Here is a 26,218-nt window from a genome sequence, read left to right as displayed (position 1 = left end):
TTGACAGAGGGGTCAGCATTGGACACGCCAGCTTCCCAGGCTGTGCTTTGTGGCTTCCTCTCCTATTACCGTCTGGAAAATTGTATTGGTCTCTCCTTCCTGGCCAATTCTCAGAAGCCCAAACCTGTCCCAACATCTTGATGTCCTCCCAAAGGTGTCAGAGAAGAGCCGACCTTTGTTGACGTGACCTTCATCAGTCTGGACCCTTATCAGCTCATACCAGGGCCATAGGAGTCTCACTTATTAAATTAGCTGGGTTAGATTTCTCAGAATATTAATAACGATGATAACAATGACTATAATAATTCCTTCAGAAGGGCAAGGAAATGCTCTTAGCAAATTCTACCATGAGAAATGGCCTTAGGTTAGCATGACAGTAAAAAGAAGAAGGGACTTCAGGTGAATGTCACCAAACAGCTAGATGCCTATCCAGGTCTGTGCACAGATGAGCAACCAGAAGCCCAGACTGTCTGAGGGAAACACCGAGGGACGGAGATACCAAGGGGTCTAGTTGCTAAGAGGCATAGTGCCTATGCTTCTTTTCCTTGTGAGCTAAAAACTTCATTCAAATTAGGAATTTCTGTGAGTTGCCAGAGTGGCCACTGATCCAGGACGTGTAATGGGCCAGGGTCACTTCCAACAACCACTCACTTGTTCCATCAACCTCATTTAATTGAATCATTGAAATGGCATTGTTGTCCGCTCAACTGTAGATTAACCATGTCAGGTGAAAACGCAAGCCCGGGGTGGCATATCGATTTCAGCAGAGTATCAGAATCATAGGCCTGACATCTGGTGGGAGCACTTGCTGTAAAAATTCTCAGAAAGCACGGGGGTTGGGGTTCACTTAACTTGTGGTATCTTTGTCCTCCGAGGAGGGTTATCAGACGAGAGGGCTGGGTCTGTGTAGCTCAGTGGTAGAATGCTCATCCCGTAAGAACAGGCCCTGGGTTAACTTGGCACTAATGGGAACCCCAGAGTAGGTAACTGTAAGTGTGATCTTTGAGTGTTAATAACACCAGTGAAGCTAGACAAGTGAATGTGTGCTGAATGCGGAAGACAAACCATAGACTCAGAGCACACGGATGAAAAGTCACTTTAGCTGCCTAGAAGTTTCTTTCTTTCTTTTTTTTTCCTGAAGGCATCTCCCCAATTTTCTAATTAGACTGTAAATTAGACATTTTCCCGAATATTTTCTGATGGAAGGGCAGCTGTGGGAACCGTCTCATTGATCAGGGTTTTGCCATTTTTTTTTTCTGGTGGGCTTTGCCTGGTTGAAATGCACAATTAGAGTTGAAAAAAAAAATCACTTCCTCACTTCTTGTAGGAGCGGAAAACAGAAGGAGTTTTAGCAAATAATTAAACATCTTAATTGTGGATCAGACAATCTAATTTTAAGAGCTGCTTCTAGAAGGCTGCTCGGTGACAGGGCTACAACTTATCTTTAATTGCTACGGCTAACGAGAGAATTCATCTCATTTCCCACGCTATTGTGACGAGCTCTTTGGCATTCTAAATAGTGGCTCACTTCCTCAAAGGGTGATTTTTTTTTTTTAACATGATGATAGACATTCAGTGGAGAAAATGAACGACTTCTATCTGCAAATACAATGATCCCATACCCTGGACCCCACAGTGATAAGCCTTCTTTTCAAGACTGTAGGGGCCCCTTGGAGAAGTTGACTATGGCATCTGTACCAACACCAGGGAAGGTGAAGGCAAGGTCAAGGGTCAAGTACCTGGGTCCTCAATGGAAAGGTTCTTCATAAGCCATTGCACAATGTCAGTACCTGCAAGGACAAAGCAATCATAGTTGAAGATCTCGTTGGTCGCAGAAGTGACGTCTTCACCAGAGTCCTAAGCCCAGTAGCACATAGCCCAGGAGATGGACAGCACTGACATTTCCCCATGGTGACCAGCCTTTCCTACCCACTGGGACATTTCCACAGTTATGATTCAATCATTGTTATCCCTCCTTTTCTTCCTTCTTTAATGGACAAGGCTTTGGTGCATCTCAGGCTGGCCTTGAATTTTCTATACAGACGAGGATGCAGAGATCCCAGCCCTGTACCACCGTGCATAGTTTCTACAGTACTGGGGCTCAAACACAGGGCTTCATGCATTCTAGGCAACCAACTGAGCTGCACTCCCTCTATTCCAGTCCTTTTACAAAAAAGGAAGAAAAGAAGAAGAAAAAAAACCTACCCACCAAACCAACCAACCAAACCAAAAGGAAAAATCCAAATTCACTTCTGAGGTCTCAGTTTTCTCTGCATTTCTAGGGAGCATCCATCAGAAACTTACTGAGGACACAGATTTCAGTGGCTTCCCCAAGACAGGCCAGCAAGACCTGAGTATGCCTGCTCCCAGGACATTTTTCCCTTGGCATCATGCCTACCGACAAGGGCTAACCAGCTCAGGAGACTTCAAGGTTCTTGAAAAACCCATTCTTTTCAGGCGTTGAGTCCATTCTGAATGAACATGCTTCTGGGTTCACAGAAGACACTTCTGAGTCTTTACGCGCAGCTTCTCCTTTTTCCTTTGGGCCCCAGCTACCTTACATATCCAACTCCCACCCCTGAAGTAGGCTGTGAACTTGCTGTACTAATTATATGCATGGGTAGAATGACCTATATCACTTCCTGATCTGGCCTATGAAAACTCCTGTGTGGGCCATGCACACCTCCTCCAGACCCTTTCCATAGTTCTCTGGGTGACTGAGGGAAACAGACACACTATATGGATGGGGCCATGGATCTCATCATGAAAATAAAGGACTCCTTGGGGCCCTCGAGAGAGGCGTTGTTTGTGTTTGGAATAAGCCCAGTTCTTAGGAACTCACGAACTCCCTGCCTGGCAGCATGCTTTAGGGCAAGTCATGCTTGTCCAGAAATTCTTCCTCTTGGTTTCGTCTTCTGAAGACAGAACAGTGAACCTGAACCCAGACCTCATTACTCTGAGACCACCCTGTCAGATTTTGGTCAGTCCTTCGATCAATCATCAGTGTTCCAGTGTGGCAGACCTGGATTCATCCCATGGCTTGGTCTGGAGCTCCTTGCCCTGGGCCACAGTCTCTGAACAGAGTCCCCTTTACTATCTTCCTTTAAAAAGATGCACCTAGAACCCATGTTCCAAGAGCAGCTTAGCTCACACAGGAGTGTGTAGGAAGCAGGGGAATCCCCAAGTGAGTGTGTATTGTTGACATGTCAAGGTCCCCAGTAGCTCAACTCTGTGGAGTTGGCAAGGCCTTCCTCCTGATGAGGCTCAGAAGCACAGCAAAGCCTTCTTTGTGGGGAGGGGGCAGTCCAGGACCAATCGATCAGTGTCCACAAAAGCACACTGCGTCTTCCCTTCTTAGGTGTTTACAGATGGAGACAGCCCTTTATAGAGATCTCTTACCAAGACTGGCTACCATTGCTCCCCGGGCTATACACAACAAACACACACAGAGAGGCTCTGGGTTGCCAGGGTGGTCAGTGCAGCTCATCAGAGTGCTCACACCCCACCTGACCCAGCTCTTGGGTACTTATGTCTCTGTGTTGGTTCTCACTTCATTCGTTTGCCTCCATAGTCAGGATTTTAGGACCCAGGCCTCAAGGTACATCACAGACGAGCGTGCAGGAACCCAATATCTGCAAGATTCCAGATATCTGATCTACTCACCATGTCACCCAAAGATTTCATTTTACACAGACCTCTAAACGTGGCTTCATTGTGTTTTGATAGAAAATGGGCTGAAAGGAACAATATTTCCAGATCTAAGTTGAGAGCAGGTCTGAGACCTTGGTGTGTGTGTGTGAGTGTGTGTGTGTGTGTGTGTGTGTGTGTGTGTGTGGTGTCAGGGAAAGCAGGCAGGGGAGGGTAGATTAGCAGGCTACTCGCTGCCTGGCTAGCTTCCCAGACAGGTGAATGAGATCCAACAGAGGAATTTACTGAGACACTCTTTTCCTGAGATTCAGAAATCACAGACATTTGATCATTGGCTGGACATGGACCTTTGGCGTCTGATCTCTGTGTGGCTCTGTACCAGTGCCTTGGCGCTGCCAGGGCCTTACCCTCGTCCTCGTGGGCTTGCCTGGGGTCAGCCCTCATTGACGATTCCATTTCCTCACACATCAGCCTCCAAAGCAAGACTAGGAAGCGTCCCACCCGTGCTTCCGGACCACACCTATGAGCTGAAACTGCAAGTGAAAACACTTCGATCTGTTCCCATCCTTTGAGAGGGTGTTCACTCGTACCGCCGTGGGTATGTGTGTGTGCGCATGCTCATCTTTCCCACATTGCAGAAGTTCTGTTATTTGTTCTAGGAAATGCAGAACAAAACAGACCAGCTAAGAACTGTAATCCCAAATTGGGGGTGGGGGAGAGACACTAACCTTTTTTTTTTGCCTCAAAGAAAAATAGTTCTTTTCTGTGGGTTGCCTGGAAACCGAGAGGCTTCCAGGATCACTCCGGCTCTCCCCGGGGCCTGCGGATTATCTTTCCGCAGAGCTTGCTCAGCCATTATTTATCACCTGCCAAGATTGATTGCTCACCCTGGGACAATGACAGCCCTTCCTTTCCCCTGTTAATTACTGTCATCATTAATATCCATGTCACTAATTAGTATTCATTCACATTGAAACTCCTTCCCTGCTCTCCTACCCACCCTCCCCAGGCCCCAGAACCATTGTCTGGATTTCTACCCCCTTTGGCACTCAGTTTCAGGTCCAATTTTTCTCTGGCTCTACCAAACCCTGGTCACCCTCACTGAGCTAAAGCATAACAAGCACTTTTCTTCTCCCACTAACGCTTTGGGGCCCACAGAGCTGGGTTTTGTGTCCTGGTACAGCGACACTGGCAGTTGCCATGTGGGGATTAAGCTGCTATTCTTGGCTACCCTAGATAAGGATACTTTATCTGCTGTGCCGTCACCGTCTCTCACACACAGTGGGTACCATTCTGTGGCATGCCGCAAGCATGTTGGAAGATGTTTAGGAATGGGTCTCCCCCTCACTGCGCTTTGGTGGGAGTGCTATTTCCTGCTTCTGAGGGCTGATCTACAAATGGCCTACTCCAGCTTTGGGGCTGGAAATGAACCACTGTGGTTCAGCTCCACAACAAGCAGGGAAGGCAAATATGTCATAATATTATGAAAGTGCTCCAACTAGGCATGTTATAGCCAGATGGGAACAGTCCACACAGCAACGGGAGCAAGCATTTGCTTTTAATCTTTCCTCTCTCTTCACCAACTCCAGCAGACTATCCTTTCCTTCCTCCCCACAAAAGAATTTGAAGAAGATTCACTTCTGTTCCATCGGAAAACAACAGCTGCCTTTTGTTTCCACTGTTAAATTTGAGACCTTACGTTTGTAAGACGGCCTGCAGGGACTTACTGGTAACATGGCACAGTGTAACACACACAGCAGAGTTACTCTGTCCCCTAGAGCCCAAGCCACTGACTGAGAAGCTGTCTTTCTGAGGCCAGTTGCATCTCTCTCTTTCTGTGTTGTGTATATGTTGTGTGGGTGCATGTACAAGTATTTTACACATGCATTTGTATGTCAGAGATGAATGCACATCAGTTATTCTTCACCTCATTCTTGAGACAGGGCCTCTCTCTCTGTCTCTGTGTCTCTGTCTCTGTCTCTCTCTGAGACAGGGTTTCTCTGTGTAGCCCTGGCTGTCCTGGAACTCACTCTGTAGACCAGGCTGACCTCAAACTTGGAGATTTGTCTGCTTCTGCCTCCCCAAAAGATAGGGTTTCTTATTGAACCTGGGGCTCATCTATTCAGCTAGGCTGTCTGTCTGTCTGTCTGTCTGTCTGTCTGTCTGCCTGGTTGGCTGTCTGGCTGTCCCGTGAGCTACAGGAATCTACCTATGTCTGCTTTCCCAGTACAGGAATTATAGGACTTAGTGGGTCCTAGAGATCTGAACTCATGTCTCACACTTGTGTGACAAACACCTTAGCAATTGAGCCATCACTCCAGTGCCACTAAAAGTAATTTATCAACTCACAATACAGAAATATGAATTACATCAGAGTACTCAATAACCTTCCACTGCATGCATACTGTATCCCTGTATGTAAGAATATGTTTATGACCAGCAGTTACATGCTGTGCTTCATGTGTGTTGTAGTATGCCTTTCTACTGTATCTTTTACATATAAACATATTTATTTAAAGGGTATCAGTATAAAATTCTTCTAACAAGAAAGTCAATAAACCATGACTCATTCATGAAATAAATATTTATTGAACTACTATTCTGAGTGGAAAAAGAAATCAACCAAGAATACTGTCCTAACCAGGGTTTCTATTCCTGCACACACATCATGACCAAGAAGCAAGTTGGGTAGGAAAGGGTTTATTCAGCTTACACTCCCACACTGCTGTTCATCACTAAAGGAAGTCAGGACTGGAACTCAAGCAGGTCAGGAAGCAGGAGCTGATGCAGAGGCCATGGAGGGATGTTTCTTACTGGCTTGCTTCCCCTGGCTTGTTCAGCCTGCTCTCTTATAGAACCAAGACTACCAGCCCAGGGATGGCATCACCCACAAGGGGCCCTCCCCCGTTGATCACTAATTGAGAAAATGCACCACAGCTAGATCTCATGGAAGCATTTCCCCAACGGAAGCTCCTTTCTCTGTGATAACTGCAGCCTGTGTCAAGTTGACACACAAAACCAGCCAGTACAAATATATAGGGTGAAATGATATTCTTTACAGCAGAAAATTCCTATTTTATTAATCACACACACACACGCACACACACACACACACACACAAGCACATATAGACATGAAAAAGAACAGTTCTGGAAATAATTTAAGTTGCTAACTTTAGGCTATCTTGGACAAAGGAGAGGTATCAAACTATTAATTTCGGGAACTAATTTAAGCTCACAGAACATTCTATATGCTTTACAAAGAAATACTTTTTATTTTCAATAATGGAGAGGCAAGTAGCCTCTTGCCAAGTATGGTGGCGCACACCTTTAATCCTAGCAGGGGCAGAGGCAGGCAAATCTCTGAATTCAAGGCCAGCCTGGTCTACAGAGTGGGTTCTAGGACAGCCAGGGCTACACAGAGAAACCCCGTCTCAAAAAACAAACAAACAAACAAACAAACAAACAAACAAGCCGGCTTTACAGACCAAAGTATATGGAAGTAAAAGGGACCCCAGTAGCTTCTCCTGTGTTGGAGAAACAGATAGCAGTGAACAAAGGCCGGTGTCGCTGGGCTAGGACTTGGTTGCTATTTGTTTTGAGTCAGGGTCTCCTGTAGTCCAGGCTGGCCTGTAACTGACTATGTAGCCAGGATGAGCAAACTCCTGGGGGCTGGGATTACTGCAGCTGTCACATCCAGTCTATGCAGTGCTGGGGGTCAAACTTGGGGCTTCAAGGATGTTAGGTGACCATCCTACCAACTGGACCGCATTTCCAGACTCAGTTTTGCCTTGACAGGTCAGTAAAGGGCATCTCAGCCATGATATTGGATCGCTGCCTTTGAACTTGCCATTCACCCTGCTGTCTCTGGAACTACAAGTGAACTTCAATAGACACCATGAGGATGCTCATCAAAATCCTGCATCAGGAGAAGCAACTGGAATTCCTTATTTGGGTCTGTTTATGTACTTGGTAGAATAAGACTCAGTGACCTCTCATGTTCAGTTCCATGCTGTGTGAACTCCAGGTAAATACCAACTAGATTTGGGTGAGGAGAGTCTTAATAGTCACTTAGCAAGCATATGAAGTAAAAAGGCACAGCGATGATAAAGCTGGACAGACTTGTCTCCAGCCCATATTATGTCACCTATAAATTCTGGAACCTTCCACCTCACTCTCCATTTCTTTAATGTCACCGATGAACTGTCCACCCATTTACAGGAAGACGCCCTCTGCACAAAGCTTGCCTCTTGGTTTTCCTGTGATGACCTTGTTCTTCACAGACCATGGACTACTCCGTGCCTTCATTTCATCACAAGGAAAGGGACTGCCACCACTGCTTCGAGAGCACAGTGACGGCTGCATTTTGTAGAAACCGCTCGGTCACTGGCACGGAATATGCACAGATCAGTTGGATGCACGGTGGCCACTCAGACAGTCTGTGTTCCAAGGGCCTCATGAGGCTCAAGCATCTCACTGACATCATCTGCCAGGCTGAGGGAACACAGAATAATTTGAGCTTTTGTGCCACTTGCTTTCTCCTTTGACGTCTTAGGGAACATCAGAGTGCCTTGATGGCCCTGGGAAGGGGTCTGCTTGCAGACAAAGGGGAAAGGAAGGGGATGTAACAGCAGACAAGCAATGGGGATGTGGCAAGGCAAGGCTTATTCCTGTGTGTGTGTGTGTGTGTGTGTGTGTGTGTGTGTGTATGCATATATATGTGTTTATGTATGTATATATGTGTATATGTGTGTTTGTGTATATATGTGTGATATATACATATATGTATGTGTATGTGTGTGTGTGTGTGTGTGTTTCAAGACAGGATTTCTCTGTGTAACATCCATGGCCATCTGCCTGTTGCATGCTGGGATTAAAGGCGTGCACTACCACCACCCAAACTTTTTTTTTAAAAAAAATAATTTTCTTCTTATTTTATGTGTATGGGTGTTTTGCCTGCATGTATGTCTGTGTACCACATGCATGCCTAGTGCATACAGAGGCCAGGAGAAGGTGCTGGATCCCCTGAACTGGAGTTACAGATGGCTGTGATCCACCATCTGGATGCTGGGAATCGAACCCAGGTCCTTTGGAAGAGCAGTCAGTGCTCTTAACCACTGGGGCATCTCTCCAGTTCCTGGACAAATATTCTGTAGAAAGTGAGGATCAGACAGCAAGACAGGCACCCTCACCTAGAATAAGGCTCTAAATGTGATGGATTTGAGCATGGTTCTGGTTTGGGTGCTCCGGTGACCAACTGCTCCCACATCTTCCTCTCCCGTCTCCTCCTCTCTTCTGTTAGCAGGGCCACCTTTCTATTCCCAGAACACACCATGCCATCATCTCAGCTCAGAACTTCTGCATGTGCAGTTCTCCAGGGACAGTAAGGACCCATCCTCCCACCCCCAGCTTCTACTGTACCTGACTCCTGCACACCCTTCACCACCTCAGAAAGCCTTCATTACTTTCAAGACTTGGCAAGGTCCCTTGGCATCTGCTGGCAAACAAAGAGGCTCTCCTATTCGAAGCACTTCTCTTGGCCAAGAATAGCTAGCCCCCATGGGATTGGTTGGTTAGCATCTGCTTCCTCTTCTATATTAGCATCCTAAAGCTGCATTAGCACAGTACCGTGGACTGTGAACCACCACAGCTCACTTTCTCATAGTTCTGGAGCTGGGATTCTCAAGTTCAAGGTCACAGAAGTGTTGCTTCTCATGAGGGCAGAGAGGAAGTGCTGCCCTTTGCCTCTCCTCTGGTCTGCTGGCAGAATGTGGTATCTATGTCCTGTAGATGCAACACCTTGATTTCTGCATCTGTATCCACGTGCTATTCCTCTGGTACACACACCTCCCAAGGAAGAGAAGTCATGATGCCTCAAGGCCACCCTAATTTCCAGATTTAAGTAGTTGTACCTATAGTAGCTGTGTTTCCTAATAAGCTCACATTGTGAGGTTCTGGGGGAAGATACGATTTCACTCTTAGCATTTGATTAGCATCAGCATCTACAGACAGGGATTTAATTATGCTGGCATGGGGTGAACACCTGGCATAGAGGTGGGATTTAATAAGCACTTATTCATTTATAGTTGTAGTCAAATATGCACAATACAGCACATAGTCACCCATATGCATGCATTCATTACAAGTTCAATTAAACATTTTGTCTTTGGTAGGCTATTTAAACTTCAGCCCAAGAGTTGGAGAAAGAAAGAGAAAGGGAGAAAGAAAGAAAGAGAGAGAGAGAGAGAGAGAGAGAGAGAGAGAGAGAGAGAGAGAGAGAGGGAGGAGGGGGATGGAGGCAGAGAAAGGGGTGGATAGAGGTAGGAAGGGAGAGAGGAAAGGAAGGAAGGAAGACAGAAGGAAGGGAGGAGAGATAGACACAAGCACCAGCCCACAGCAGGTCTCAGGCACCTTTGGGATGCTGCTGCTGCTGCGGAGATCCTTAGGACTTCTCACCTACTGTCATGGGTTTTTCTAAAAACACCATGCCCTCTCTTATAAGAAGAAATCTTGAGAGATTAATCGTTTTACAAAGGGTTAGGCAGCAACCAAAGTCATCCTTTCATCAGTATGAGCTGGCTGCCAAGTCACAGAGGACTGAGAGGAGAATGAAGGTCAAGAGGGCACGACAGGCCTCCACCCTTCTGCCTACAGATTCTGTCTGCGCCAAGTCTGTCTCCTCTTTTGCACCCACTTCTGGTCTCCACTGATTACTTCCGGTTTGCAGAGCACGTTACCGTGTCATGTTCCTCACAGGAAATCCTCTAGTCCTCGGACTTAGTTTGGATCCTGTTGGAGGAACTGAACTCTGACACAGGAATTAGGATTTTAGACCCTTGATCTACAAACCTTCTACCATATGTAGGGTCTGTCAGGACCATCTCTCTAGGGTCCTGTAAACAGCTTCCTGGCCTCTAGGAGCCTGTGACAACTATAACTCTCAAGGACCCAGTGATTACATAACATCCAAGACAATGGACCGTGGGCAGGCACTCTTCCCCGCAACCCCACCCAGCCAGCTTGGACTCTGAAATTTAAAGCTTCCCTGTGTACTATGAAAAATAACAGGGGCACGAGAGCAGGCGAGGTTATTACCAACTCGTAAATCAGTTGGGAGGCGCTGAGGGCCGTGGTGAGGTGCTTGAGACAGGCTCCCCCGGTTGGTTAGCTCACCAGAGCCCCCACAATTGATTCATAACCTCATAACCCTCCTGCGCCCGAATCCCAAGTCTTACATCTAATTGTCAGCAGCCGAGTACATGATTTGCAAGAGGATGCGGGCAGCAGCAGACGTGGGGGCGGGAGGAGAGATTAGTTTTGTCAATCAAAGGCATCCAGGGTGAGGCTGAGTGTGCATGGGATTTAGCTCCACAATCAGCTTATTAAAGGCAAGGCTGGGTATGGCTACATTGATTAGGCCTCAGCACAGGGAAATGGAGGCACGTAGTCGTGGTGGGAGGAGCCACTGTTCCCTAGGGTGGTTGCTGCTGCTGTCTTCCATTAAAAAGCAGGAAGGAAAAACAAATCCACAGGGTCAGTGCTCTGAGAAAGGACTCATCTAACGCCGCCCGCGCCCTCATCAGAAAGCTTCATTGATGTTCTCAGGAGGACAGGGAGCTTTGCAGGGAAGGCTGGGAGGGTACCTGGTGCTGGAAAGGATCCAGTGATGGCTTGGGACCACTGCCTTCTTGTGGCCTGCTGATCACCTCACTTGTGCAAATTTAAATCCGAAAAGTGACTCCTGTACATTTTACATTTAGATTGCGCCGGGAGGCTAAGGTTTTCCCGAGGAGATCTGGGAGAGGGGTCAGTCTCTAAGCAGCAGATACTCAACACCATTCTGATTGGCCGCAGCCTCACCATAAGAGCAATAGAGCTAGTAGCCTTCCCCCAACAAGTCCAAAGGGTCCAGGCCATTCTGCAGGCCTAGCCATCAGGTTCGGTCTCATTCACACAGATAAGACTGTCTCTCGCCGAGTCAGCTCAGTGTCCACTCCCAGATCCATTTCTGGTGATTGAGACAAAAGGTGGGAAGGACCTTGAGCTCTCTCCTCCAACCCCACTGTAGCCAAGCCCTTAGCCATCTCTCTGTAGCCACCCAGAGGTCGGTGGATGGGAATCTGGATTGCTGTCCCCACCAGACCAGTGACCCTTCGAGATCTGTTTGTTGGTTCCAAGTTTCAACATCTGTCTGAGAGATAGATATGAGAACAGAGCCTGGAAAAGGCTGAGCCTTGTTTTCTCTGCCAGGCACAGCCAACGTTTCACAAGCAGTGATTTCAGTGTTGCTCTCAGGATTCCTATTACCGATTAGAAGGTTTGCACTCATTTACCTGTAAGGATGCTAGAGGTTCTCTACCACCAGGCTGCACCCCTCCCCTAACCACACTCTCGACGGTGAACATTCCAGGGCTCTGTCCTAAAGACATGAGTGCATTGGGGCATTGCAAGGGTTATCATGGGAGTCCTTCTGGGGTGCCATGAGGCCACAGACACGATAATTCCTAGTTCCAGCTGATCCAATCACAAATGACTCAGTTAGGACCAATTGGAAATAGTGGGAGAGTAAGTTGGATGTCGCACCTGAGAACTCCAACAGTGTAGCTGGAATTGCCCGCACTAAGGGGACGACACTTCACATTTATACTCAGATTGAGGTATGTTGATTGTGTTGAACAGCCAATCCCATCACAGGGAATGCATCCTAGAACAGAAAGTCTCCAGCATGCTCTGGCATCCTTAGTGTGTGAAGTGCTGTGTGCTACCCCAGGGTAGGGATCCACGGGGAACAGAAAGGAAAGTGAGCTATAAGTTAGGGAGACAGGAAGAAGCAATAGGATGCCTGGCCCAGGAGCTGGAAGCCAGCCCAGGCAACAGAATAAGACCCTATCGCAAACAAACACATAAACATCAACAAGCCAACCAGCTAGAGGAGGAGTATCTTGGCTGGCTTCAAGGCAATCTTACGTGTCCCCAGCAGTGAGATGTGGCTTTCCTCTCCCTCCCATTTATCTATCCCATCTCTTGGCCATCATGAACCTTCCTGTCCAGCCCCTATCTATGTCTAGGAGCTGATTCACTCTGGGTCAGTCTCTGGTACAGCCTCTTCAACCTTAGGCCATGACCCAGGGAGCAGGGTAGGCAGTCACGAGAAACTGAGAACAGTAAAAGGTTTCTGAATGTGCAATGGCCAAGTGTCTTAACAAGCAGCACACCGAGACTCGTGGGTGTTTCAGTCAGTGCTTACCCATGCTGCTCTGCATGTCACTGAAGTCTTTGTTCTGGACACACAACACACATGTTTTGCCCTGTACGTACCTTCATACCACTCACAAAACCAGCAAAGGCCCGAGAAAACCTCAGATCAGATCTAAGACTGTTGTACTGCATTTTTTTAAAACTGTCCCTACAATGTTTTCTGCTCTAACAGAAACATAATGATGTAATGATAGAAAACAAAGAGTAAATTTCTATTTCTGTCCCTTCAGCTCCTTCTGGTCACCTTCTCCCACTGAGATCACGTCTCTGGGTTCCACTATGCCCCCTCCTACCACTATATTTCCCCCTGCTGTTGCTGTCCCTCAGTATGGAGTGTCAAATTATTGTCTTTGGGTTATATTGTGTTAGAAAAGTTTGTCTCTAAAAGGTGTCATTTGAGTTGCATAAACATCAGCAAGCAACTCAAGTTTCATTATAAAAAAAAAAAAAAGGAAATGAATTTGGCTTGGGATCAGACAGAGTTTTCAAGGTTTCTCTCCAACAGGATATAACAGTAGCTCAGCCACACTGCGTGCATCCCCATCTTACTCCTGTTTCCCGGACTCCCAAATGCTTCTTCTTCGGATGTTTTGGTCCAGAATGAAGGCCAGTTTTAGAGAACTTGGGAGAAGAGGCAAGCAAGTCACTTGAACCAGAGGGAGCTTGTAGAGCCCAGGAATTAGACTTTCTCGTTAGCATGGTCCTTTCCAGCAGCTTTTCAGTCTCCTAACATGGGGATAGCAAGGAGAAGCAAGGCGAGGTCTCCTCCCCTTTCCAGTCAGTTTCTCACTCTCGCCCTCCCTCATCACCCTGAGAGTTCAGGCTCCCTCCCCAGCTGCACCTGAAACTCCCACATCTCATCTAGCAATCATGTCTCTCTTGTTAACGTACGTCTCACACATATTCACATACACTCAGACACACCCACACACGCATATAGCACTCAGCACACACACATAGCACAGTGACTTCGCAATAGGTGCCCCCATGACTTGAATCCTGAATAATAGCAAAAAAATCAGCTCAGGCTGAGGATAAAATTGAAGGAAAGATTTTTTTTTTTTTTTTTTTTTGGTCTGCTATTTAGATGTACAGATCAGTTCTCACTGTCACTCTGGGATTAACTGTTCCCAGTGCACTGCTTAGAAGTTATGTTCCCTTGTTTGTAAGAAGAGAGGGGAGAGAGGGGGTCTGGGCATCGAGGGAGTAAGGAAGCTGGTCTGAGCAAGTTACACGGTCATTTCCCAAAATGCCCAGCATGGTTTTTCTTTCCAGCTGCTGGGCGGTTTGAGCTCTCAGTGGTTAAGAAGTGGTCTTAGAGACGAGGCAGGAAGGTGGGCGAGAGAGGAAAAGAGATAAGTTCCAGCTATCGCAAACAGGCATGCTTGGTGGAAAGCATCATCAGGTGATGCTGGCCAGGGCCTCTGAACCTCACATCTGGGCCCGTACATGAAACAGTGAGGAAGGAAGTCTGGCTGGGCTGTGGGTGGAGGAGCAGCCTGTGGCACAGCGACAGCAGGGGGAAATACGGTGGCAGGAGGAGGCATAGTGGAACCCAGAGAGCATGATCGCAGTGGGGGAAGGTGACCAGAAGGAGCTGAAGGATTATCATTAGACTGGGAACACCCAGGGAAGAAACAATGTAAACTCCAGTTCTTGTGTTCCTATCTTCTGGTACCATCTTAGAGAGACCAATAGAGACAGGCCAGCTAGAAGAGAGGAGGAGGAATTTGCTACACAGACGAGACTGATCTGTTAAGTGGTCTTCAGAGGAGTTTTACTGTTGAGAGTGTGGAGGTTCCAGTCTTGGTCTCTGACTACCTGACTGACCCATTGTATCTGTCAGGAGAGCTCAGCTCACAAGGGTGTAGTAAGGAAGCTAAACTGGGGTGGTAGAGGAGAGAGTGACTGGTGGGCTCCTGAGATCCGATGGTGAGGGAGATGGACGTGTACAGAGGTCCGAGTGCAGGGAGGGTGTGGCTGTGACTATACAGAGGAAGGAGGGGCAGGAATCACACTCTCGTACAGCGACAAGCATGGTCTACCCAGAGAGTAGGAGGCACGCTGGGTTGGGCAGATCAAGCCTGGAGACCCAGGACTAACCCGAGAACCACAAGGGTGAGGCTGCTTCAACTGAGGTCCAGCTGTGGTTTCAGAACCAATGGCATCTCTGCAGAGCTCCATGTGGGAGAGGCTCACTCACAGTCTCCAAGGATCACTTTCCAGCTGCCCTATGGAGAAGACTGTTGAGTCATAAGGAGAGGCAAGAGACTGGTGAGGAGAGTTTTCTAGTGGGTGCTGGTATGGGGGTGCCCTGTCGTAGTGAAGCGTAGAGAAGCGGGACTGCATTCAGTGAGGTGCGGCCTCATTGGAAGCAAAGCTTCCAGGCCTTTCCACTGAAGGGGGTTCCTGCTTGGTTAGAAGGGGGTTCCAGTGACTCCAGCATCCTAACTTAACTGACAGGATGTACAGGGGCCTGAGATCAGTGAGAGTGGCCTGTAGGATGGGGAGGAAGCCTGGGTGGAGGGATGTCTATGTTAGTTTGAGATCTATGGTAGCCTTTTGTGTGGAGGGTCTGGGAGGGCCACTTGATAGGCAAGTCTGGATTTTCAGGGAGAGAGGAGGCTGCAGGTACTGCTCAGGAGTCGCTGCTGTGTTAGAATGGACCTTAAGCTCCTAAGCAGTGAGTCTGGGTAAGGTCACCTTTAGGGGTCAGGAGAAAATGCAGCAGAGGGGAGGGGCCTTGGAGGGAAGCTCATGGCTTGTAGGCAGCACAGATGGTAAGGGAGCCCCAAACTATGCATTCTCAGTTTGGAAACCTTCCACCTCCTGGAAAGGTCCCCAGCATTCATCAGTCCTCCTTCTGTGGCTGAGGCTGTGGCTGTGATGGAGAGGAACAGAAGTGAGAAAAACAACGGAAGCATCTGCCAGGCCCTCTCAGCTCACCCCTGCCATCTCCGTCCTCCTTTCCTGGCTCCTGTCTTGGTGGAGGGGAAAATCCATGCCTCCCTCCCTTGGCACCATCTGACAGCTCAGAATCACAACCAAAGCTGAACAGACAGCCAAAGATGTCTGTGATCTCCTCTGAATTTGCTCTCTGGCATTTCTGTAGTTAAATCACAGCAGGCTCCCTGAAGCACCTTGGCCACTGGGGTGATGGCCCGTGGCGACTCACTGCACGGTGGACACTGCTTCCCAGTGGCCGTGTTCCTTTAGACAGAGAAGTGAGCATAATCTCTAGATTTCATTGTGCTGCTAAGACTCGCAGTGCAGTACCCTCAGAGCCAGGCATCTTTCTGGCCACTCCTCTGTTCACAGGGATAACTCTAGATCCAGGGACAAATGCCTTTGGTTCGGAGAACACACAAGAATAATCTCAGATGGGGTGGCTCAGGGACTAGGGCTAAGGATGGAACCAATGTAAAAAATCATCTTAGGTCTGTTCCTCCTGCCCCATCTCCTCAGTGCCACGCCCACCCCAGGTGCTAGTTACTGGATCAGATTGCTGCAGTGAATAATTAAAGAAATTGCTAGAGCTAATAAAGGAAGTACCCCAGGATCCCAGTAATGAGTAGGGGTGAGGTGGGAAGGAGAGGCCTATCGAGGATAGCTGCTGTGGTTACAGAGTTCACTGGCTGTCACAAAACGACACAGCTTGGCCAAGTCTGCTGTTCACCCTTCCTTGGCTGTCTCTCCATGACTGCGATGGGGGTGTCTTTAAGGAGAGGCAGCCCTAATGCCTCCTGTCACCCCTCTACTGAGGCCATATTACATTCTATCACATCTATAACTCATGATGACTGGGTAGAGAACATTAGCCCAGATTAACATCCCACACTTCGGCGTTGCTGATAACTGCTGGCTTTCCTTAGGGTAGTGGATTTGGTTATTGCTTAGGACTACTTCTGAATGTAGTGGGCCAGCACACTCATTGCCAGGGAGTATGTAAATAATGTACGTATAGGATGGAAGTCAACATACAGTGCCATTTTGAATTAATTGAGACTAGAGCTTGATTTATCAGGAGCCCGTTCTGTCTGGCTTGATTGTTCTGGGGTGTCATGGTGGAATCAGATCGAGCTCTGACACAGTGGTAGAAGCCAGATGAATTGTGAGGGTCTAGGTAAAGTCTGGTGGCTGATCAATACAAGACAAAAACCACTGGCCACTTTTCTTTTTATTTTTTTCTTCTTTCTGTCTTTCTTTCTTTCTTTTATTTTGTGTTTTTTTTTTTTTTTGCTTTTTGTTTCTTTGTTTTTTGTTTTTTGTGTTTTTGTTTTTTGTTTTATTTTTTTTTTGTTTTCTTTTTTTTTTTTCAAGACAGGGTTTCTCTGTATAGCCCTGTCTTGGAACTCTGTAGACTGGCTGGCCTCAAACTCAGATATCCTCCTGCCTCTGCCTCCCAAGTGCTGGGATTAAAGGTATGTGCCACCACTGCCCGGCTCTGTCCAGTTTTCTAAACATTCTTGTAGCAGATATCATATCCATATTGATGACTTGCCTGCCCCTTATATAGAGTAGCTGACTTGAGCCTCAGACTTGTAGTTTATTAATAATAGAGTTGTACATGATTTTGAGTAGTTGGGATTAGGTCTGTCTGAATGTTCCACACAAAATGACAGCAAAAGTTAGCAGTGGATTAAACAAGATTCATGTATATTTGGTAAACAAAGTCTGGAGCGGGCTGGATGGGTCATTAAGGATCTCTACATCAGTGTTCCTCTTTCATTAACCAGTGGTTGATTTCCATCCTCAAGGTTACTTCCTGGAGGAAAAGAAGGAAGGAAGGAAGAAAAGAAAGAAAGAAAGAAAGAAAGAAAGAAAGAAAGAAAGAAAGAAAGAAAGAAAGAAAAGAGGAAGGACAGATGGGAAAAAGGCAGAAGAAAGAGAGGAAAAGAAAGACAGGCAAAGGATATTCTCCCCAGGTGATACCCCCTTTAAATACATTTTTCTGAAAGCCCTAGAAGTCTACTTCTAATTGTGATAGACAGAATAAGGACTCTCAAATTGTCCATGCTCCAATCCACGGAATTACAGGTGTGTTACTTTATACAACAAAAAGGATTTGCAGGTGTGTCTAAGGGCCTCAAGAGGGAGTGACTACACAAATCACTGAGTACAACCTCAACTGTCCAGTCTTTCCGACAGATGGGGAGGGAGGCAGACAGCAGAGTCACAAACCCTGCAGAGAAAAGACCAGGTCTGGAGATGCAGCCAGACTCTGCCCTCCAGAAATGTCTGATAAATTCCTATTGTTTGAAGTTCGTGACAAATCGCTACAGCCGAAACAGGGGAAAACTACCACACATCTCTGGTCAGATCACAGTAGATCACTCATCACTTTGAGGGAAGCTGGGAAAAATCTTTTAACGGAGGCAACAATGAGTTCAGTCAAACACAAGGCTCTCTTAGCACTCAGAAGGGAAGGAAAGATGGCTGCTAGGACATGTCACAGAAGACCACTTTGTGGGGCTGTGTCATGAGCCTTGTGTCTCTACATTCAGGAAACAGAAAAATTCTCTCAAAAATAGGACTGGCAACCTAAGCAGTTGGCACACACACAACTTTCAAAAGTTTTGTGACAATGGATTTAGAACGCGTCCAACAGTTCCTTTGGCAGAATGCTTCCAGTCTTGTGTATTTCCGCCCCATGTCATTAATCAGCCAAGGATACGGATGGGGTTGACTGAGCCCAGCTGTGATGTTCAGCCGATGTGAGCTTGAAGTAGGGCTCTGAATTTGAGATCAACTTACTCTTGGCTATCAGTAAGGATTCTAAAAATTCTCTTGTTAAAACGAGAATGGAGAATTTACTTTAACTTTCTGACCCGGTAGAATCCAAGGTCTGATGGGGCTACCCAGGGTCTATCCTGGAAAGGTGTCGGTAAAACATACTTTTGGCTCATCATAGATGCTCAATGGAAGTTTTTAATTTTAATTATAGTTTTTTTTTTTTATGAGAGGCTGAGGATATAGCACAGTCCATAAAGTTCTTGCCATCTAAGCATGAAAATCTGAGGCGAATCCCCAGAAGTCAGGTGACAATCCAATTATGGCAGCATATGTTCATAATCCCAGTGTTGGGGCGGGAGAGACAGGGGATCGAGCTTAATCTACTCAGTGAGTCTCAGGTTTTAATGAAGGACTGTGTCTCAAAAAACCAAAGTGGACAGTTCCTGAGAAACACACACACACACACACACACACACACACACGCACGCACACATACCCACATAGACACATACATACATACACACAGAGGTTTTTGTGAGTGAATGAAGGGATAAATGCGTGACTGGATAAACATGGGTCCTTAATGGATTGCAACAGGGTCTTATCTAGTCACTCAACACAAGAACACACGTATGTTTGCAGCACTTAGTGGGCTCACAACATGTCTGTCTTAGACATGTAATAACAATGATCCTTGAGTGTACTGAGGGCCACAGTGGTGTGCATTTTTGATGATCCCTGGGACCTTGGTCTCGGCACCTGCATCAGACATGAAGGAGATCTTGCTTGAGTGGAGTCCTGGAGAACCAGTTGGCATTAGCTAGGTATGGAAAGGTGGCCTTAAGGGATGAGGGGAGAGCGTCTTCAATACTGCAAAATCCAGAGACATCGTGCCAGCAAACACTTATACAGGGCTTAGTGCTTGCAGGCACCATTCCAAAGACTACATGCAGTAATGCACATGGATAGCCACCAGGGGAAACAAATACTGTCATCCTTCCTGTCTGTGAAGATGAAGGAACTGAGATGGAGAGGTTGTGTGAGCTGCCTAAGACTGGAATTAATACTCAGGCCTTTTTGGGACCAGAGGCAGAATCTGGAGTGAGTCATTTTGCATGGCTCAGAGACAATAGCAGAGGGTACCATGAAGAAAGCAAACAGGGCTGCGCGCAGCGGGGGAGGGGACCCACAAGAGAAGGCCATGCAAAAATCAGCCAGGCAGAGTGGGAGACTTCCATGCATCACATGGGATGGGTACATTTCATGAGACAGCGTAGGTCACATGCTGCATTCCAGATGCACACAGATGGCTGCGGTAGCGTCTGGTATCTTTAGCATCTATTGCTCCCAACAGAAGTCCTCAGTCAAAGTTTATAATGGATACAAGATATTCAGACCCAGATGAAGAAAACAAACAAAAAGTATCCCCTGTGCTTTCTCTTTCCCAAATCAGAATGGGAAATTCTATGACCTAAGACCCAAGCCACAAAGTCCAAGAACAGTGGTTCTCAACCTTCCTAATGCTGCAACCATTGAATACAGTTCCTCACATTGTGATGACTCCCAACCGTAATATTATTTTGTTGCTACTTCATATCTGTAATTTTGCTACTGTCATGCATCCTAATGTAAATGATTTTTGGAGACAGAAGTTTGCCACAGTGGTTATAGCCCAAGGCTGAGAACCATTATCCTAGAGGAAGGAAGGTCAGACAATATCCTAGCACACCACCAATGCAAAAGAGCAAAATGTGGCCAATCCTGGATTCACTTAGAGGACAGACATCAATCTGACCACTCCTCCCTGCTTGAGTATCTGGACATGTGTGTAGGGACCCTGGAAAGCAGTCGGATGCCATGCAGCCAGCCAGCATGTGGTAGAGGAGAAATAGGAGCCCAAAGCTGTCTCCGCTTTTGTGTGGCATATGGGAAGTGTTAGGTCAGAGTCCTGGACTAGCGGTGACAACAAAGAGAACTGAGTGCCCACTTACAGGCGTATCCAGTCTGGCAATACAGGAACTATTATGGGCTGCTGGTGTGTAAGCCACTTTACCTGTTGAATCCCAGCGCCCAGTGTGATGGTACTGGGGCACAGGCTTTGGGAAGGTGATTTGGTATGGGTGAGACCAGAAGAGAGAAGCCACATGATGGGATTGGTGTTTTATAAGGCCCAGAGGAACCAAGTCCGAGGATAACTGAGGTCAAGCAGAACAGACAGGGAAGCTGGAGACAGAGGAAGAGACAGAATGGTGGGAACCAGAATAGAAGGTCATAGGTTGACAAGGGACACTAGCAAGCATTCTGAGGAGTGGAGATGCCAGAACCCCAATGGAGGTGCTGGAGGGACACATCAGAAGTTTACAAGCACAGCAGCCATGGACACTGAGAACACACTCTCATTTTGCATCCTCTGTCAAATGCTAGAGAGCAAATGGCCTGGACCATAAAGAGCAGAAACTGCTGGTCCTTGGTTAAAAAAAAAAAAAAAAAAGCACTCACTATCTACAGATGTACAGCTTTAGGCTCTGAGTTTATTCCTTGTTTCTCAGAGAGCTTTGGGGGCTGGAGATTTTGGCTGCTGCACAGAGCACACCTCTATTTTACTGGAAAGATCCTAACACCTAGACTCTTTGTTTCCAGTCTTTCTGTGTAGACTGTAACATCCTTATACACAAGCCCTTTCCCTTGAATTCCTTCTTGTAGTCTGATAGTGATGTATAGCACCAGTGTTTAATAAGCACGCATTGTATGCATGACACAACACTTGCATATCACTGTTCAGGCTGTTCCCAGGGCTCCCAAGCCTCCCCCTTCCAACCAAGTGAAAGAGGGTAACCCACAGGGGGAAGGAGGAGGCCCAGGAGAGGCCCGAGTTAAGAGAGAACAAGAGAGTGACAGACGCAGGTGCAGGAGGGGATTAAAACTGTGGCTCTCATTCTTAAGAAACAGCTTTAAGAATCAGCACACGAGACAAAGCAAAATACACGATGTAGATCAGAAACTAAGGCTAGATATGATATGCCTATGCCCTCCCTGGTGAGGGAGAAACAAATCTGCAGGTGCTAGACACCCGCCGGGGCTCAGGGAGGGAAGGGCTGAGTAACTGAAGGAGCTATGAGTAAGATTCAGGGCATGCTCGCTGGAGATCTTGGTTTGGGAGCAGTTAGCAATCTGCAGACAACAAAAGTGGGGATATGCATGACCACTTCCTATTTTCTCCTCCCTTTCTTTGGGGAGAAGATTCAGGGCTGGCTCCTTCTATTTCTTTGCCCCACCTCCACCCTCACAGGAAGATGGTCCTTGATAAGCTGCAGCATCTTGGAGCAAGGGTCCATCCACATTCACACCGGTCTGGAACCAAAGGCAACCAGTGGCTTTAGGAGCCATCACAAGGGGGCGACAGTGGTCACTTGGCCATTGGCAGTTGGAATTCTGTACGAAGTGTCTGTAGACTCAGTAATAGACCAATCTAGAGAGGGCTGAAGGTGTTCACAGGGCCCTGCCTTTACTGCCTACTGCATAAGATATTCAGGGAGGGATTGGGAACCAACAAATATGGTCACGGTTCTGAGAGAAGGCCATCACTACCTGAGTAAGACTGAATCTCTCAGAGATCTTCCCACTTGTCTATCTGCCTTTCAACCCTCCCTTTCCTCTGCCCTCCCCACCGCCCTCCCTCTCTATGCATTCATTCTTTCCCCAGCTAACTTCCAAGTGTGTATTAGGCAACCTGTGATTCTGTACATTAGAAATGCTGCCCCCCCCCCATCCTTGACATCTTTATCCGAGTGCTTCCAGGAGCCCCTGTATTTCTGTCTCATTTCCACGTTGGTCTGTACTTCCTTCTCCTTTATCAACCTTCTCCCAACTTCTCACGCACACATTTGGAACATTACTGCTTCCATTGGTGGGAAATACCCCCACTCTGCACAGAGGACCCTCCTCTCTGTACTCGCACTGGCTTTCCATGCTGGCTTTTCCAACGACCTTTCTCTGCCTTCCCCCCACTCCTGGACACTTAATTTGGAGACAGAAGAACAATTAACATCTTTCTTGACCTCCGTTGCCCTTTGTGAAGTTTCTCTTTTCTCCTATGTTAAAATGTCTGGTTCTATTCATTAACACAGAGAGAAGACATTTTGGATTTGGCAGTTACAGTGGGCTGAGAAATTAACATATAATTGAGTCAGTCCGCTTCGTGGGCAACAGTACCACCAACATCAAGAGTAGATTTGGTGAAAGTCTGTGGTGAGTGAGGAGGAACTATAACTAGGGAGATGGCAGGCAGGGCTCCCTCGCTCTTGCCACCTCATCTGGTGTCAGGAGGGAAGTGAGTGGAACGAGCTACTTTACATCAGCAATCACTGACTCAGAACCAGCAAACTGGACAGAGGGCAGCTGCTCAGCCTGAGTGGGTAATGGAAGAGGACCTAGTTCCCAGAGACTCCCACGGCTGCCAATTCAGCCCTGGTGTGTAATGAGGCAAGAGCTGACAGAGGCTTCTGTCCCTTCCCCTGCTGTCATCCCCTTGGTCTCCTTGACCTTCCTTACACATGGAGGCTGACTATTGAGTATTGACTACGGGGACCAAACATTGCAAGTGAGGAAGGCAGAGGCACAGGCTCTTTGTGGTTTATTTTCACTAGCCAAGTGATATTGTTTCAGCTATACTCAATGGGTACCACCCAGGGTGGCTGAGTCACAACCCCATAGGGGACGGGAGACATTATCTTGAGCATCTTTGAAAATGAAATCTGTCGCACAGGTGAATCGTCAGAGTTGTAGCAACCCAAACCCCTCATGTGGAAAGAGCACTTGTGAGGAGCTTACTGGAAATCATACGTGGCTGAGAACCCAAGAGAGCAAAGTAGAGTGTGTTGGTGATGTTTGGAGTTTAATCATATAGAAGTAGATGAGGCGAGGGCTTTAGCCTACAGGTTGGTTTAAATCCCAACTGTACCACTTACTGTGCATGGTGGTGTGAATAGGTATGACCCCCCCAGAGACTCATGTGTTTGGGAGTGGCACTATTAGGAGGTATGGCTTTTGAGGAGGTGTGACCTTGTTGGAGGAAGTATGCCACTGTGGGAGTGGCTTTGAGTTCTATGCTTAAGTTACGCCCAGTGTGACACACAGCCTCTTTTTACTGCCTGTGGATCAAGATGTAGAACTCTCCGCTTCTCCTCCAGCACCATGTCTGCCTGCATGTTACCATGCTTCTCACCATGATGAAAATGGACTAGACCTCTGAAACTATAAACCAGCCCCAATGAAATGTTTCCCTTTATTAGAATTGCCTTGGTCATGGTGTCTCTCTTTACAGCATTAAAACCCAAACTAAAGACACTGTCTATGACCTTGAGAGGGGTCACTAACTTCTATCAACCTTGGCTTCTCTGTACTATGGGGACAAAACACTGATCTTACTCGGCACTAGCAGTCCAACAACTTATGCCTGGGGAGGTATTCCTGAACCACAGGCCATTGGCTCTGTCACCTCTGCAGGCCAGTAATTGCACAAGAGTCATTTGGGTATTTAATTTTTATATTAAAAATGCATTGTGTGCGTGTGTGTGTGTGTGTGTGTGTGTGTGTTTGTGTGTGCGCACGCATGAGTGTGTGCTTGTGCACATGTGCATGTATATTCGTCACAGTGCATATGGAGGTCAGAGGATGACTTGTAGAAGTCTGTTTCCTCCTTCCACCATGTGGTTCCTGGTCTTAGGCTGTCAAGTCAGGCAGCAAGTACCTTTAGGAGGTGAGGTCTAGCAGGAGAAAGTTAGGTCATTGGGACTGAGCCCTTGCAGGGGCCATGAAGAATGAGCCTCTCCTCTGCACTTTCTGGTAACCCTGAGTTCAATTCTCATCAACCACATGGTGGCTCACAACAATCCGTAATGCAATCTGACGCCCTCTTCTGGGGACAGCTATGGTGTACTCATATACATAAGATACATTTAAAATAAATCTTAAAGTAAACCAAATGAAAACCAAGACCCTCATAGCTACTTTTTGGATGCTTCCTACCTGATAAGCACTAGAGAAACTTTCACCTAATGCTCAGAGCTGAACGTCAAATGGGAACCTGAGCCACTGAAGAGTTTGCAGACCCAGATAAGCACAGACGCAAAAACATATTCTGCTTAACTGAGCGAATAGTCATGCAGTGGACAGTGTCAATCCCAAGGAAAGACGCTAACGATGCAACTTGGAACTTTGATTCCAGAGTGCGGGCCATTTTACGACGAGTGAAGTCTGTATGAATACAATGGAATCAAAAGCACAGTGACACTTCTGAATGCTACTAGCTGAGCGGGATGGCTTGATGACACGGGAGGGGCCATTACGAACCGTGCTCTACCATATCAGTAAAATCGGGGTTGCTATCCATAGTAGAACCTCTCATTTCATTAATAAGTCAGAGTGGATGCCATCTGTCACCCACTATTTTTCAATCCCTCTGAATCAAGAAGCCCGATGAGGAAAATTACCGTTCCTCCCACAAGGGCCTGGCATGTGCAAGTGGCACCTCTGTGTACCTGCTCTTGGCTGGCCAGCTCTACCACAGCCACAACATCCTCAGCCGATCACAAATAGAATAACCCTGATTATCAATTTCTTACCTTTTCCCTATTCCATATTTCTTGGAAGTAAAACATAGCATAGTCCCAGAAAACTCACCTGTAAAATGTCCTATAAACACTGGATCGTCTCAAACCAACAGGACTTTGGTATTTTAACTTCTTTAAATGCTTGGCCTCCCTTACTTCTCTGAGAGAAAGGACACAGGTGGTCTTAGGAGGAAGCAGAACTCCTCCCCCACTGACACCACCCAATAGACCACTTTCCACCTCTATTATTGGAGCCAACTCTTGCCTAAAATGCCATGGTATGGTCTCCTCCTCCAAGCTGAAGTCCCAGAGATTAGATGTCAGATGAGGAGAAGGGTCCGCCTCCTTTCTTCATGGCCCACCCTAGCTCTAAGTGATTGGCCTCATCGGGGCACATCTTTCAAGCAATCTACCAATTTCATATTCAGGGGCCCCAGCTTGTGACGTGTATGTGGAGAATAATTTTTGAGAGAATGGATCGAACCTTCTGTCTCCAGAATTAAAGATGGGCGGTTTAAGTGCTGAGGAGAAGGCAGTCTACCCAGCATTCGCAGGGGAGGCTGGGTATCATGCAAGGGAAAGAAAAGTAGAAAAGTGAAGGTCTTAGAAATGGGACACATTCTATCCACTGCATAGTCTTGTTTATGGATCTTTCCAACACACACACTCCCTAAATGGAACCTTCATCAGCTGGTATTACTCACCAATTCAATTCACAGGGAAGACTGCCTGCTTCAAGAAGCATGTCTGAAACTATCTCTAGCCATTGGATAGGCCCCACCTTCCCTACTGCCACCAGGTCATAACCTGGGCTTCTGTTCTTTGCTTTCTCTCTTTGAGTTAAAGCAATGGAAATGTATCTCTCAGATCTGGATGTCACACCTGCAAATCTTGTATGGGCAGAGATGGCCTCTCTGGAGGTTCTGAGGAAGTCCTTTCCTCTCCCCCTCCCCCTCCCCCTCTCCCTCC

At 47.1% G+C, this 26,218-nt stretch overlaps 1 protein-coding gene across 9 annotated transcripts in view; it reads right to left on the bottom strand.

The window, feature by feature from the left end:
- The window catches only part of Rgs6 (regulator of G protein signaling 6), a 519,809-nt gene that overhangs the window by 120,243 nt on the left and 373,348 nt on the right, over positions 1 to 26,218 (bottom strand). For all 9 annotated transcript variants that reach the window (XM_029540901.1, XM_029540898.1, XM_029540903.1 and 6 more), the window contains one exon: positions 1,740 to 1,790. In XM_029540901.1, the coding sequence (XP_029396761.1) occupies positions 1,740 to 1,790 (51 nt within the window). The remainder of the gene's footprint in view (positions 1 to 1,739; positions 1,791 to 26,218) is intronic.

Source organism: Mus pahari, chromosome 7 (assembly GCF_900095145.1).
Source record: "Mus pahari chromosome 7, PAHARI_EIJ_v1.1, whole genome shotgun sequence".
NCBI classification, from domain to species: Eukaryota; Metazoa; Chordata; class Mammalia; order Rodentia; family Muridae; genus Mus; species Mus pahari.
The sequence above is the reverse complement of the archived record's forward strand: the minus strand, read 5'-3'. Positions and strand labels throughout refer to the sequence as shown.